At 38.1% G+C, this 13,436-nt stretch overlaps 1 protein-coding gene across 1 annotated transcript in view; it reads left to right on the top strand.

Annotated features, from left to right (window-relative positions):
* The window catches only part of LOC306877488 (triple functional domain protein-like), a gene marked incomplete at its 5' end in the record, with an annotated part of 158,405 nt that overhangs the window by 79,006 nt on the left and 65,963 nt on the right, over positions 1 to 13,436 (top strand). The window contains 7 exons of the mRNA XM_079429257.1: positions 3,253 to 3,444; positions 4,368 to 4,499; positions 5,095 to 5,325; positions 7,800 to 7,922; positions 8,058 to 8,249; positions 10,747 to 10,916; positions 12,969 to 13,143. Of these exons, the coding sequence (XP_079285383.1) occupies positions 3,253 to 3,444; positions 4,368 to 4,499; positions 5,095 to 5,325; positions 7,800 to 7,922; positions 8,058 to 8,249; positions 10,747 to 10,916; positions 12,969 to 13,143 (1,215 nt within the window). The remainder of the gene's footprint in view (positions 1 to 3,252; positions 3,445 to 4,367; positions 4,500 to 5,094; positions 5,326 to 7,799; positions 7,923 to 8,057; positions 8,250 to 10,746; positions 10,917 to 12,968; positions 13,144 to 13,436) is intronic.

The following is a 13,436-nucleotide window of genomic DNA, read 5'->3' on the forward strand; positions in this document are numbered from 1 at the left end:
CTTAATTCTACCCCATAATTAAACTTAACAACTAGCTTACTAACTATTAATAAGCAGCTAATTAGGAGTTTATGGATGGAAAAGTCATAGTTAATAGTGAATATATGTCCCCTATCCTAAAGTGTTGCCACCTTTACAAAAAGGTTCCATTTGTTAACTATATTTAATGCATTAACTAACATTAACTCTAGTATTTATTAATCTTTGTTAACATTAGTTAATAAAAATACAACTGTTCATTGTTAGTACATGTTAGCTCAGGTCAATTAAATAACATTAATATAGACAACCTTTGATTTTAGTAATGTATTAGTAAATGTTGGAATCAGATTAATACATGTTACTGTTTATGTTAACTAATGTTAACAAATTGAACCTTGTTGTAAAGTGGTACCATGATTTCTTATATAAGAATGAAAAAAGTCATTTTAATTTGTAATATTATCTTACAATACTACTATGTTAATGTGATTTTGATAATAAATGCATATTTTTGCGCATATAAGACATCTTTCAAAAACATAACATGTATATATACTTAGAAATGTACACTTTGTCCAGTCTTATTTCTGCAACAAACATGATTCTTGAGTTGTGTACATTTATGTAAATCATACAATCTGATCTATTTTATGCGCCCTCCATGTGAAAGTCAGTTTTGCTAATGAACCACATGCTGGTCATTAACATGAAAATAGCACATATTAGATTTAGCATATGTTTAGCAAGAGGTTTCTTTAAGCTGCTTCAGATTTACATGAAAATGAGATACCAGAAGCTCTTAATTGTTCCCATGATGTGATCCACGAGGCCTGTGATACATAACAGAAGGATTTGATGAATTTGTGTTTACTGATGCATGTCTATCTTCTCAGAGCAGCTCTGAAACCAAGCTCAGGGTGAGTGATATAGAGAGTTAGTAACCCTATTTTCCATCCTGACTTCATCTGGCGGAAATACATTTGCACATGTGGGCACCAGTGGCTTGTCTTATCTACATATGCAGGCTGGATTATTTAGAAATGGTCATCTTTAAATGTAATTTTTTGGTCAAATTGACAACAGATTTAGTGGATGTGCACATCTTCCAGAGTTTATAGAACTATCCACGGGTGAGTGTGTGTTTGTGTGTCGTCGTATGTTGATGTATAACAGATGGGTGCACAGATTCACATCAATACCAAAAATAAAAATAAAAAAAATTATAAAATTACTGACATAGTCACCTTAGTATTGTGCATCCATTGCATTATACTGGGATGTGGTTTAAAGCTAAGGGGTCAAAAGTTTGAGTGTGTTTTCGTATATGCATGTGACTATGATATTGCTCCAGGTTTTCACGTGCATGGACACGACTGCTGCAGTTTATTGTTGCACGCAGGCCGATACCAAACCCCCATCAGGTTTTCATCTGACAGCTGTCTGTGTATTGATCCTATTCCCTTTTGAATGCCTCTGGGCTGTGTAATTAGCCCCATGTGAGGAAACTGCATGGTAACCAGAGCTCGACGTTCTACCAGCGCTCTCATGCACTAGACTTTAGTTCTCCCTAAAGAACACGCATACAAATGTTCCCATTACGTCAGAGAGCACACTCTTGCTTTCTCTGATTATGTGACGTGTTTCCAGGTGAAACGGAAACATTTAGGTGGAAATAATGTAGGGTGGAGCTTGATTCTATCCAAAGACATTTGATTGGATAGTGAAAAGTTATGCTGTGGTGTTGCTGGTTAATACGGTTTTTCCCCAGCCACTGAAAATTTAAAGAAAATTCTGTCATTAATTGCTCACCCTCATGTCGTTGCAAACCTGTAAGACCTTCGTTCATCTCCGGAACACAAATTAAGATATTTTTGATTAGATCCAAGTGATCTCAGACCCTCCACAGACCGCAACACAACTGCAATGTTCCCATGTCCAGAAACGTAGCAAGGACATCGGTAAAATAGTCCATGTGACATCAGGGGTTCAACCGTAATTTTACGAAGCTACAAGAATACTTTTTGTGTGCAAAGAAAACAAAAATAATGGCTTTATTGAACAATTCACATGGACTATTATGGTAACATTACATTTCATAATTTGGTTTACTGTGACTGGGTCATTGTTTTATATCTGTTAAGATATTTTGTGTCAGAGCTATTAGCAGTCTAGCATACTAAATGTTTGTTTACAGTGCATTTTCATATGTTGTAGTTTCAGTTGTTAAAGTGTCTGAAATGGGAAGACCTGAACTCTATCCATAATTCTTCCTCTTGGCTTAAGATGCTTTTCCGTTTTTATTCACACGCACACACTCACTCTCACACGTTCCAGAGCTGTGTATGTGTGTCTGTGGTCAGACAAGAGCTACTCCTCCCTACAGGAGCAGCTACAAGTTACCGAGAAGATCTATCACATCCCCTCATCATTTCTATTTTAATTAATAATATTAAAAGCAAAAAAAGAACATTTTGTGTTTGAAGCAACTTCTTTTTTTTTCAATTCAGCCCTCAAATCAAAGAATCATTATGTTTTGATTTGATTTAGCTGTGCCACTACCATATTCCCCTTGTACAGTACACTGTAAAAAAATATTCTGTAAAATGTATGGTAAAAAAACGGCAGCTGTGGTTGCCGGAATGCTACCGTAAATAATACAGTAACATTTTAGTTAAATACCGTAATTTCATTAACTGATATAATGTTAATATACCAACCTATTGAAGTACTGAAATCTGTTTTGTACCTTTGAAATACACTGATAACCACCAAATGCAGGTGGTGATGAGAAAGTCACATGATGAACCAAAGCCCATCACAAGCAGCTTTTAAATAATGATATATAAATGCACAGTGTCATTCACACAAGCACTAAACACCATCATGGTGAGACTCATTAAACTGATATATGCAATAAACATTAATTTAACAACATTAGATGTAGCATACAACCCTAATAAACATAACTGATAAGAAAAAACTAAGAAACAGTTGTTTCAAAGAAAAAACATCAAATTCAAACGAAATTTTAAATGCAACGCAGGGAATACTGGGAATTTCAGTTTACGTTTTTTCCTTGTAAATTTAACAGGAACTTACCGTTAACCATTTAACAGGTTTTTACTGTAGCATTTTCCCTGTTTTTTACCATTAAAATCAGGGTCATTTTTTTACAGTGTATAAATGTGTTATCATAACCCAAAAAAAAAACTCATTCAGGAAGTGATGCATCGTATATATAGCACTCAGTGTTTTTGTGGTCTCTTGCAGAATGTGTATGTGAACATCAGTCGGATCATGTCCGTGGGGAACAGGCTGCTGGAGTCGGGTCACTATGCAACCCAGCAGATTCAGCAGATCTCAGGTCAGCTGGAACAGGAGTGGAAAGCGTTTGCCGCTGCACTGGATGAGAGGAGCACGCTGCTGGAGATGTCGGCAAACTTCCACCAGAAAACCGACCAGGTGAGGTCTAAATGTGCAGACGCATACCTACAGATGCATTGAGTTGCCAAACAAACTGATGGATTGATGATGATGCAGTGTGTGTGTGTGTTAATTACAAACAACTAATTACAAACAAAATTGTAAGCAACATATCATTCAGATGCTGATATATTCACCCAAATCGAGTTGCCGAGTATGTACTGTATGCTAGAAGGGCTTTCAGATTTTAGAGAATGATTTGTTGTTCACAAACTCATACCCACTTTTTCATCCCTTTACTGTTTTTCAGAAAAACAAGTGGTCAAGTTGTCTCAAACTCACATCACTGGCTAAGGTTAGGTTTAGGATCCATTTGTTGACATTTTTGACCACTCATAAATGTTTTAAAAGCACCTCAAGCCATGCTTATGGCACTTATCAGGCAGTCTGCCTGTATACAAAGGCAGACTAAACTATGTTTGTGTGCCTTTTTTTTTTCCAGTGTAAAATCTTGGATTTTTATCTCTTGGTTTGTAAGTGAATAATCAATGATTGCTCAGAGACTCTTTAGTTGAATACTTCATGTAGATAGGACTGTGCTGGAAAAAAGGAATAAATGAATGAAATCCATTCCTTTCATCTTTCTGTCCTTTATCTTTCTCTTTGAGCATTTAATACCTGTTGTCAGCATCGATATTAGACTGACACGCTGTTCATGTTTATTTTGCTCCCAATGAGACAGGGCAAAATAGTCTTTATTTGTACAGACAAATTGCAATGTATTTAATCTTTTCCTAAATAAGACACTGTTGTAAATCACCCAGCGGTGGATGGCCCAAAGTTAGCCTCCTAACAACTATATTGAGACTTTTTTATAATCATTCCTGTATGTGGTAACAGATCACAGATGTGTATGTGGCTGGTTTGACAACCAATATCTGAATATTATTGCCTTTTTCTAGTATATGAGCAACATGGACGCTTGGTGTAAAGCCTGTGGAGAGGGAGAACTTCCTTCTGAGCTACAAGACCTGGAAGACACCATCCACCACCACCAGGGTCTTTATGAACACATAACCGCTGCCTATTCTGAGGTACAAATCTCCATTAAAGTAAAAATGTTGCTTGTGTTTGTGAATATTTTCACTTTAAAGACTAAATTCAGGATACCTCCAAGCTGAGCAAGAACTAAAAAAAAAGGTATTTCAGTCATGTAAAGGACCTACTTACAGCAAACACTGAACCAGATTATTTCAATTGTGAGCAAGCAAGCTCATTGGCTGCAAATCAGTGGCCACCTTGTGCTGTGTAGACTAGTAAATGATGTACAGTATCTCACAAAAGTGAGTACACCCCTCACATTTCAGCAACCGTTTTAGTATCACATGTTATTTAGACAATAATGGCTATATGTTGAGTTATTTTTAGAGGACAGTAAATTTGTACTGCTATGCGAGCTGCACATTGACTACTCTAAAATATATCCAAGTTTCATTTCTATAGTATTGTCCCTTGAGAAGATATACTAAAATGGTTGCTGAAATGTGAGGGGTGTACTCACTTTTGTGAGATACTGTAATTGCAGGAATGTGTAGTTTCATGACTAGATTTTCAAATAAAGGTGGTATTTTTTTCTGTAAGTAACATTTCTGGTTGTTGATGTGTAGGCTATTATCTGTACATCCCCAGGTAAGTCAGGATGGCAAAGCCCTACTAGATAAGCTACAGCGGCCTTTGACCCCAGGAAGTGCAGATTCGCTGACAGCCTCGGCTAACTACTCCAAGGCGGTGCACCATGTTCTGGATATCATTCATGAGGTTCTGCATCACCAGAGGCAGTTGGAGAATATCTGGCAGCAGCGCAAACTTCGTCTTCACCAACGGCTACAGCTCTGCGTCTTCCAGCAGGATGTCCAGCAGGTCAGACGCTTATTCTTAACTAGCAATATTTTACACTCAAATTATTGTAAACACTGTTTTTTACATTCCATGCGGATGTGGATTCAATTTATTTGATGTAATCGCTGTTATTTGTGAAGTGAGAGATGCGCAGGTTGGAAGAGGTGTCAGAACGTTGCAGGAGACATCTGTGCGGGACAGATTTTTTCATTTCATTCTCGCCCACTTCCCACAAGTTTCTTCTTGCACATGCCTGTTTTCACAGAATTTCACTTCCTGCTCGCAGTGATTTTGATCTGCCTGCTTTCGCTCAATTTTGGGTTGATTTAGGACATATTTTCTTCCATCGAGCTAAAATAAATAAATAATCGTTTATTTAAACAAATACAGTGGAGTCAGAAGTTGTTTTTTTCATATACAGTATATATGTATATATATCAAGTTACATTTTAAAGTGTAATTTATTCCTTGTGATAGCAATGCTGCATTTTCCACAAATAACATTCTGAATATAAATTGATGTGACAAAACACAAAATGATTAATGAGTTTGATATATGAATATAAATATGACAGTGTGACACTAAAATGAGTCCTGCTCAAATAAATGAGGTGAATCTGGTCTAATCTCTTCCTCTGTTTGTCTGAATAAAATGGCAGCATCTAAGCCTGTGAGGCATTGTTATGTTGAATATAAAGTGAGTTCTAGTCTGTTTAAAATAGGATTTCTCTGCTCACTTAAGAACAGAATATAAATTTAAAAGTGAGATTTTAGGCACCACTGCATCATTTATTAATTATTTTATTTGTTTTTGGATGAAATATTAGCATTTTTATTTTTCAGTTAAGAAATTCTAAAGGAGTAGTTACCCCAAAAGATAAAAATTGTCATCTTTTTCAAAACAACATCCAAATGCTCTGTCTCTTTCGCTCTCTCTCTCACATGGTCTGTCCCACACTATGTTCCCACTTTTTTTTTTTTTTGCTTAGGCTGTATCCGATGATTCAGCTGCGGGCGCCATCTTCTGGTGAGACGCGGGAATTCATTCGGCGCGCGACTCTCACAGTGCATTCTGGGGATTCTCTAGCCGTTGAGTGTACATCGGTTGTACACTCGTTTTTGCGGTGCATTGTGGGATTGAATGAGTGCACTCGAGAACATCCACTATGTTTTCGAACACCACTTAAAATGGCCGTCCCCTCAAATAGTGCACTATTTGAGGGTATATGGGGCGATTTCGGATATAGCCTTAGTCTTTTTCCTCTCAGATGCATTCAGAATCAGTTGTCATGGTAACTGTGTTCAGCAGCCTCATTATGTTGAAGGTTTGCCCCATAAAATGATGCAGGCATAGGGGACCTCTAAACCTTCGAGACATTAGAAAGCAGCCATATGATCAGGAGACTCAACAACTGCACGACAAATGATTGCTTCTAATCACACACACACATGCACTGACAGATGCCATCACACAAACAGCTCTGAATGTTTCTGTGTGTGGCACATTCAGCCAGATCAAAGGTGGCATAATGAAATATGCATGAGTAGAGGACTCGTAGTCTGGCGTCTTTTGAGGCAGGTAGAAAGCTTTCAAACTCGGATACGAGATGTCTGTCTTAGCAGCTCCACCTTGTAGATTACAAATGGTTAAGAAAATATTTAATACTCACTTAAACCTTTTCTAATACATTTTTATTAGTAAAATATTGCATATGGGTTCAGATGCTCATGCAAACCTGTGAGAAACAATAGATACTACCCCATTAATCAAATATCCATAATAAACACAGTTATTGTACTCTCCGACAACACCATCAGAGCAGACACCAGAATCTTGCTTGCTTAATCTGCAGGATGACCTCACTGCGTGTTTGGTGCTGATGTTTATAGTGGTCTCGAGCTGTCGCAGTGAATCCTGCTGCTTTGAGGTGACCCCTGCTGGTTTTACATAGGAAATGCTCTTTTACATTTTTGAATCAAATAGATGCGTTTATCCAAAATATCATACGATGCATTTAAAATCTATCTATCTATCTATGCTAGAAATTGACTGAACATTTACAAGGTTCCCACTTTCAATGGAAAACGCGGAAAAAATCGAACTACATTAGTAAACATGAAAAATACTTCTACAGCATTTATTAATCTTAGTTCATATTAATTTCAGCATTTACTAATGCATTATTACAATCACAAGTTGTGTTTGTGAATATTAGCTAATATGCTAACATGAATAAACAATGAACAACTGTATTTTTTTATTAACTAACATTAACAAAGATTAATAAATAGAGTAATAAAAATATTGTTCATCGTATGGTCACGTTAGTTAATACATTAATGTTAACAAATGTTTTATTTTGTACATTTTTACTTCTAAAAAATCAATATCTTTATATGGACTACTTTTTTGGTTCTTTTATAGTGATTTGGTGGTTCTTTTGACCTTCTGAACCTTTGTTTATGTTCTTCTTTGTGAATAACTTCTCTCACAGGTTCTAGATTGGATTGAAAACCATGGTGAGGCGTTCCTGAGTAAACACACAGGTGTGGGGAAGTCTCTGCACAGGGCTCGAGCATTACAGAAACGTCATGAGGACTTTGAAGAAGTGGCTCAGGTAAGGAGAAACGGATGTAAGATCATCGCTTTGGCTATTGTTCACCTGGATATCTACCGTTCTCCTCCCATAATCAAAACTAGGCCATCTCAGAAATTAGTCACATGCATATTAACTTATTAACATGTTTTTCAGAACACCTACACGAATGCTGACAAACTCCTGGAGGCGGCAGAGCAGCTGGCTCAGACGGGCGAGTGTGACCCTGAGGAGATCTACCAGGCTGCACACCAGCTGGAAGATCGTATCCAGGACTTCGTAAGACGAGTTGAACAACGCAAAGTACTGCTCGACATGTCTGTGGCATTCCACACTCACAGCAAAGAGGTAAGTTATGAGAAAGTAGGAATGGGTGTTGGTGGGTGTGGATATGTGTTTACATGTGTTCTACTTGACATGAATGTGTTCCTGAATATGATGTAACAAGTACTTTTTTTTTTGGTCTATACTTTCAGAGATGAAAGTAAAATTATGACATAATTATGAATTTATTGTTGTTGTTATTACTATTATTCATTTCTTTATTAAATAATTTGTTTATATATTTACAATATAGCAATATCTTGTTACCAGTGTTCCATTGATTCTGCACCATATTGCTAAGTGTGTGGTAACATTTCTCTGTAGGTCTTGCACAACATATTTTTACTAGTCAACTAGACAACAGGTCACTGTTTATATTACGGAAATTACATTCCTATAAGTTTAGCAGCTTCTGCACTTTTTGATGCATGGATGTATTCTGTTAACACAAAACCACTCCAGTTCTAGTAATTTTCACTTTCACATATTTCCAATTAGGTTATTATAATACAAAGTTAATGTTATACAGTTTGTGGACTGAGGAATTTTCCTCCTGCTGTCGCTACATTGAACGAGCACAACTGAAACAGTGTTTCACGACTAGTTGACAGACCCCACACATTCACTAGTGGCAGAACTAATTGACTAGTCAGTGTGAACTGTGTCCTACATGCTAAAAGAATCCCATGCAGCCTCTCACTTTCGGAAATTAAACATTATTTGCTTTAAAGGTGCCATAGAATGGAAAACTGTATTTACCTTGGCATAGTTGAATAATAACAGTTCTGTACATGTAAAGGACATACTGTGAGCCTCAAACACCATTGTTTCCTCCTCCTTATGTAAATCTTGTGAATGCAAAAGACCGCTGAAAAATAGGCGAATCAGATCATAACACAGACTGTGAAGTTACAGTCATGATCATTAATATGTACGTCCCCCAACATTTGCATATACCCGCTCATGTTCTAGGCCAGCCACCAGCCGAATCATCAGAAGTTCTGCAGGTATTGTGAAGAAACAAGCGAGGAAAACAGCGAAAATGGCAGATCATGGAAATAAATGTTATATTCCAGGCTGGGCAGGGGACGTGATGTGCAGGGAAGTGCAGGGATGGGTTGGTGTCTGTATTCAGAAAGGCACGGAAAGCAAATAAAATGTTCTAATAAAATAACGCGAGCCACTACTTCGTGTTAGCGGTAGCCTGTTACATTACAGTACATAGGATTTCACTTACCACATAAACAGAGTAAGGTGAGATGACTGAGGATGATGGCGAGGGATTTACAGAACCTGACAAGCATCTGATCTTGTAAAATGTTTGGTAAGTACTGCCGCTCCATAGTATAAACAGAATACGTGCAATCGCGAATCTGGAAAGTGAAAGTGAAACTTTCAAACTTTCAAAATCGATTGTGCATTCCAAAGCAGTTTCAATGCCCAGCATATTAATAGCGGCTCCCTGATGTCCGCATTTTATTTACAGTATAATTACCCAATGATATAACTGCGCAAGAAAGTATTGAAATAAATATTTTCCCTGTGTTTCCTTCCTGCTGTGTGAGCTACTGAAATGAGCTGCGCTGTGAAACAGCCAATCAGAGCAGACCTCAACATTGAACCGCACTGTGAAACAGCCAATCAGAGCAGAGCTCAACATTATTATTCATGACCCTTCCAAATAAGGTAATAACAGACCATTTCCTTCTAGGGACAAATCCTAGTGTTTTAAATGGACATGCAAAACCGTTTCTGGATAAATTTTGCCCTTACCTAAGCCACATACCTTCTATGTAGATATCAGAGAACAATTTAAAATATTGTATCAGTGCATTCTATGGCACCTTTAAAGTCAAACTAGTGGTTAGCTTTTTGTGGACCTCAAATTTTTACAGTTTGTCTGCTTATAAATTCATAACTGTTGCCTTATGGCCCATCTATATTCGACAAACAGTGAATGATAATGAGTAGTATTGTGTACATGATTCATGATATACTTAATACAAGCAAACAATGCTCTCTTTAATGTCTCCATATGTGGCATAATATTAGCCATCTGCTATCTGTAGCGGGCGGGCATATATAGACATCTTAGTTTCTGAGAGTGTGTTTTATAATGGCATAAGTAATGATAAAGGGTTAAAGGCTGGAGTTTCGGGAAAAGAGAAAGGTAGAGAAAGGTGGAGGTGGAAAAAGACAATGGGGAGGTGTGGAAGGACAGGCATGGCCTGCTGTGGCAGGAGATACACTCTTTGACATGCCAACACAGGCAGATGGCTAATCCTGAGCTCACATAAGACGAAGCCATTTCACAGGAAATAACAACACCAGCCGTTCAGTGGCAGCCAAAGTCCGTCTGGCTGTTTGTCTTGTCATATTTGTGCATTTGGATATTTTAGATTGTATGTATTATAGAACAAATGTTATTTGTTTGAAGACCCGAGGATCTACATAGGTCACTGACTGGTTCATAATATTGTGAGGTTTCTGATTGGTTGGTAATGATGTTATTTCTCTACAGCTGTGGACATGGTTGGAGGAGCTTCAGAAGGAGTTGCTGGATGATGTTTATGCTGAGTCAGTAGAGACGGTGCAGGAGCTGATCAAACGTTTCGGTCAGCAGCAGCAAACCACACTGCAGGTCACCGTCAACGTCATTAAAGAAGGGGAGGATCTTATCCAGCAGCTCAGGTACTGCCCAATGAGAAAGCATCGGTTTAGTGGAAAATGATGACGCTGACTTTTTGTCATGAGAATTCTGACACAAACACATATGCACGTCATGTAATGAATGGCCTTGCATTAATTACAATTACTAAACCCTAACCCTGCAGACAGTTCTTGCATTTTTGCTAAATTATTTAGTCATTTTATGAAACTAGTGACCTTATTGGGACAGAAATCCAATGCAAGTTTTTCAGGTTTTATTAATAGAGCAAATTTAGCTGGCTACAAAACCATGCACACCACAAACACCTTACAGATGTGTAATTACAAATGTTTTGGAAAATCCATCATGAAACATCAGTAAGTGTGTTACTCTCAATAACACATTCACTGTTCAGTTATATGTCTACAGTTCAGTGTGTCTGCTTCCCGAACAGTGTTAGGTAGATTGTTCCAGAGTTTGGAAAACGATCTCCCACCCGCTGTTGATTTTGATATTCTAGGTATTACCAAATGGCCAGAGTTTTGAGATCGCAGCGGACGTGAAGGACTATAATGCGATAAGAGCTCACTCAAATACTGAGGTGCCAAACCATTCAGGGCTTTATAGGTAATCAAAAACTGCTGATGTAATGGGATTTTCACGCACAGCCATCTCTAGGGTTTACGGAGAATGGTCCAAAAAAGAGAAAATATCCAGTGAGCGGCAGTTGTGTGGACAAAAATGCCTTGTTGATGTCAGAGGTCAAAGGAGAATGGGCAGACTGGTTAGAGATGATAGAAAGGCAACAATAACTCAAATAACCACTCGTTAAAACCAAGGTATGCAGAATACCATCTCTTTTCTTGGCACACTTTGGGCTCCTTAGTACCAATTGAGCATCGTTTAAATGCCACAGCCTACCTGAGTATTGTTGCTGACCATGTCCATCCCTTTATGACTACAGTGTACCCATCTTCTGATGGCTACTTCCAGCAGGATAATGCACCATGTCACTCAAAATCATCTCAGACTGGTTTCTTGAACATGAAAATGAGTTCACTTTGCTCAAATGGCCTCCACAGTCACCAGATCTCACCTTTGGGGAACCGTCGTGGCCTAATGTTAGAGAGTCGGACTCGTAATCCAAAGGTTGAGGGTTCGAGTCTCGGGCCGGCAGGGATTGTAGGTTGGGGTAAATGTCCAACGCTCTCTCCACCCTCAATACTGAGGGTGACTAAGGTGCCCTTGAGCAAGGCACCGAACCCCCAACTGCTCCCCGGGCGCCACAGCATAAATGGCTGCCCACTGCTCCGGGTGTGTGTTCACGGTGTGTGTGTGTGTTCACTGCTGTGTGTGTGCACGTTTGATGGGTTAAATGCAGAGCACGAATTCCGAGTATGGGTCACCATACTTGGCAGTATGTCACTTCACTTCACTTTGGGATGTGGTAGAATAGGAGATTCGCATCATGGATGTGCAGCCGACAGATCTGCAGCAACTGTGTGATGCTATCATGTCAATATGGACCAAAATGTTTCCAACACCTTGTTGAATCTATGCCATGAATAATTAAGGCAGTTCTGAAGGCAAAAGGGGGTCCAACCCGGTACTAGCAAGGTGTACCTAATAAAGTGGCCAGTGAGTGTATATACACATTTATAAATTCAATATTCTTTCATTTTCATGTAGTTTGTTGAAGTACTAAAATAATTCAAATTAAATAAAAACTAAAATTTTATAAAAAACCAATACGGACATAATAAAAAACTAAAATTAACCAACTTTAACTAAAATTAAAATAGATAACAAATAAAAATCAAACTACATTAGTTAAACAGTAATCCTGAAAAATAACACTGAGCCAAACACACATGCTAAAAAAACAACAACTTACACAGTAAGAAATGGTTATAAAAACTGAAACAGAAGTGAAACATGTTATTTCATGTGGAGTTTATCTATGACCCATGTCCTAATCTGCATAGACTAAGTGAACTGTAGTAAGAAGATACTTTATTGAAGTTGTATGGTATATATTCTGTAGCAGATGTTGTCTCTCATACTCGTGCATGCTCTTTTTTTTCTGACTGCAGAGACTCTGCAATCTCCAGCAATAAGACTCCTCATAACAGCTCTATGGCGCACATAGAGAGCGTCCTGCAGCAGCTGGATGAGGCCCAGGCTCAGATGGAGGAACTGTTTCAGGAACGGAAGATCAAACTAGAGCTCTTTCTCCAACTGAGGATCTTTGAACGAGATGCCATTGATGTGAGTCCACAATTTATGATATATCTGACAGTTTCTTCTCAAATGATAACGCACTGGTTTTGTTGTAAACATTGCATCATAACACTCAAGACAAGTGGTTCTCGGTTGTGTTGGAAAGTCAGGGGGCATCTTTGTAATCATCATTCTTGGGCCCTTTCAAATGACTTGAGTATAAATATCTGAAGCTCATGTCAACATTAGCTGATCAATTTTCCAAATGGAGTTCAAACACTGAATTATATTAATAGGGAAAAAATATGGTATACATTTAGATGAACATAAACATGGATGTA

This window comes from Barbus barbus (genome assembly GCF_936440315.1).
Source record: "Barbus barbus genome assembly, chromosome: 12".
Taxonomy (NCBI): domain Eukaryota; kingdom Metazoa; phylum Chordata; class Actinopteri; order Cypriniformes; family Cyprinidae; genus Barbus; species Barbus barbus.